The sequence below is a fragment of the Setaria italica genome, chromosome II (genome assembly GCF_000263155.2).
Source record: "Setaria italica strain Yugu1 chromosome II, Setaria_italica_v2.0, whole genome shotgun sequence".
NCBI classification, from domain to species: domain Eukaryota; kingdom Viridiplantae; phylum Streptophyta; class Magnoliopsida; order Poales; family Poaceae; genus Setaria; species Setaria italica.
In genome coordinates, this window is record NC_028451.1 from 46,889,906 (window position 1) to 46,892,449 (window position 2,544).

The window sequence follows — 2,544 nt, forward strand, 5'->3', positions numbered from 1 at the left end:
TTTTAATATAATCGGCAACCCTACTGCCCTGGTTCGTTTCAAAATTGTACTTTTACTCTGCTTCCCTGTGCTGACTCTATGAACCGCGCTTGCCGTCCTAATTACATTCGATATCTTTGCATTGCAAGCTATCATGGCTGATTCCTCCTAGCACACTTATGGTAAAAACCAAATTGCATCTGACTTGTTCCTCGTCTCCCTACAACTACGGAACTCAAATACCTGAGTAAGTAAACCACGGCCAAACACGCTCGATGGCTCATGCAGAGTCCAGCTTGTTCTGTTTGAGAAACTGTAGGTCCTTGAGCTGCCGCTGCTGAACTTCCTTGGACACGGTCCTCCCGTCCCGCTTCCTCTCGCCGGAGGCCACCTGCTTGGCCATGGACGCCACCATCCTCTCGATCGCCGGCCTCCCGACGGAGGGGAAGACAGCGTTCAGTATCGTGCGGAGAAGCTTCTCGTCCTCTTCCTCAACCATGTCCTGCCCGAAGCAGCAGACGTAGATGGCTTCAAGGGCCTTCTCCGCCCGCGTTTCCATCGGTATCTGCGGAGCTGGAGCCTTCAGCTTTGCTCGTTTCTGCATCACAGTTCATCTACTGTCTCAGCGACCAACTAACTGATACTTCCTTTCTGTAATTCTGGTATACCATTGCAATGCAGATAGGACATGAATGTTATCATCAAGAGCTAGCTGCAGAAAGGCATTTACCTCCTTTGCCGTCCTGATCATGTCAATGAAGGTCTCCTCCTCGAACTCGATGTCGTTGGAAATGCGGAGCCGCGCCACGCCTTCCAAGATCTCCTCTGTCTTGAGTAGCCCGGCGCCGACGGCGGCGAGCCAGCAGCACAGCAGGACGTAGAAGGGATCCCCCGGCTGCCCAAACGGCGAGAACAAGAAGTGTCTCCGTTACTTGCAAGTTTCTCACGGATGTAGGACAGGAGAAAGAATCAGAGCACGAGAAGAAGCTCGCCGACCTTGCCGCGGCGCTCGTTGAAGTCGTAGAAGGCCTGGGAGTCCATGACGGTGCACTTCTTGCTGACGCGGCGGCGGAACTCGGCGAAGTCGATGATGTCGCCGCCGACGCCGCCCTCGTCACTCAGGATGCGCGCAACGAGGCCCACCACGGGGAGCGCCCCGACGAGGCGCCCCGCGATGGCCGCCGGCGAATTGGGGTTCGGCTCCATGTACGCCACCACCACTCCATGTCGCCGCCGGCGCTGCCCGTGGTGGTGGGCGGCGGGGCAGGGTCGGCGGTGGCGCGGGAGGAAGGGGGAGGTGAGAGCGAGCTTGTGGGCGACGGGTAGTGCCCCCATGCCCGCCGATGGAGCTTACTGGGATGCCGCTGTGCGTGTGTGGTGGCGCGCGCCTTATCTCCTTGTCAAATGGACTGCTCACTGCTCGCTGCTGTCCGGGAAGGCAGCGAAGAGTTGGTTTTTTTTTTTTGTTTTTTGATCTATTGGAGTTGTTGAAACTTGAAATTTGAAAATCACCTTGCTGCTGACTTACTGAGAATTTCAGGAGACTAATTTGGTGGGCATACGTGCTCGGTTCAGAAACTTTAAAGTGGATGCAAATGCAATTGCATTTTTAAAAACTTTGGATGAGTTGCTGAGTTATATTGTAGATTTTTTTTTTATCTGCACAACTCTTCAGATTTGATGGGTTCAGGTGCACAACAATTTAATCTTTGAGCGAATGACCTGATAACCAGATGATGTTGCCATTCAGTTTTCTCTGTATGTCGAAGAATTACTCCTGTTTGCTGTTTCTGAACAATGACAAGGAGGTTGTCATTGTCCCAACTCCCAACTCTCTCTCTAAATTTTTGTTGGTGCCAAAATTTGCATCGAAAAGGCGTAAGCTGGCATGTTGAATACTCTGTGCACGAAAAAGCAACCAAGAACTGAATAAGAAAGAGCTCAAAGTTCCCTGACTGTTGCATACAAGCACATCTGCCGTCTCAATTTACCATTAGCACATCTGCACATGAACATTACACAGAGCCTGAGAGCCAGCATCAGCTGCTGATCATGAGGTGCAGAAGGTACATTATCCTTTTTAGGACTCCTACGAATCCACATAGGAAAGTGGGTATTGAACGACCTGTTCAATTCATCAATAAAGTGAAGATGACGAGCAAAGTCAGGTGCATATAAATTCTCAAGTTTGCAAACACATAGGTAATGTGCAAGTGGTCATTTTACTGCCTCATTTTCTCCAACAAACACTACTACAGCTTATCTCCCCAGAAAAAAAAATGCTGCTGCTACTGAGGTTGCACTAGAATCATCACTGTCTTGTGTGCTGAGCTTTTGAGCCTTTCGTTCCGTGACTTTCAAACCCTGCACCCACTCTTGGTGGCCAGTACATACTTACACTGATGATGGTGCTTGCAGCTAGCCTCGCATCCTAGATCTAAGCCAGCATACATCATCTTGGCCTGAGAAACCCAAGTGAATCTCCAGGTAAACCGGCGTAAGATTCGAGATTAAAGACAAAACGAGTGCTGAAGAACTTCAGCAAAACCACCAAATAGTCAGGAA

At 50.3% G+C, this 2,544-nt stretch overlaps 1 protein-coding gene across 1 annotated transcript; it reads right to left on the reverse strand.

Moving 5' to 3' along the window:
* On the reverse strand, positions 1-1,401 carry LOC101769280 (photosystem I assembly factor PSA3, chloroplastic). The gene is made up of 3 exons (XM_004958435.2): positions 976-1,401; positions 710-874; positions 1-577 (listed from the first exon to the last, which is right to left on the reverse strand). Exons 1-3 carry the CDS (start codon positions 1,312-1,314, stop codon positions 260-262), a joined length of 822 nt encoding a protein of 273 aa, XP_004958492.1. The 5' UTR covers positions 1,315-1,401; the 3' UTR covers positions 1-259.
* Between the last annotated feature and the right edge of the window lie 1,143 nt (positions 1,402-2,544).

Bases quoted from the DNA above. Each gene is read 5' to 3' on its own strand.
- LOC101769280 (XM_004958435.2), bottom strand. From the start codon at position 1,314: ATGGGGGCACTACCCGTCGCCCACAAGCTCGCTCTCACCTCCCCCTTC. The intron at 875-975 runs GTCGGCGAGCTT...CCGTTTGGGCAG, and splicing joins TCAACGAGCGCCGCGGCAAG to CCGGGGGATCCCTTCTACGT. The intron at 578-709 runs GTAAATGCCTTT...ACTGTGATGCAG, and splicing joins TGATCAGGACGGCAAAGGAG to AAACGAGCAAAGCTGAAGGC.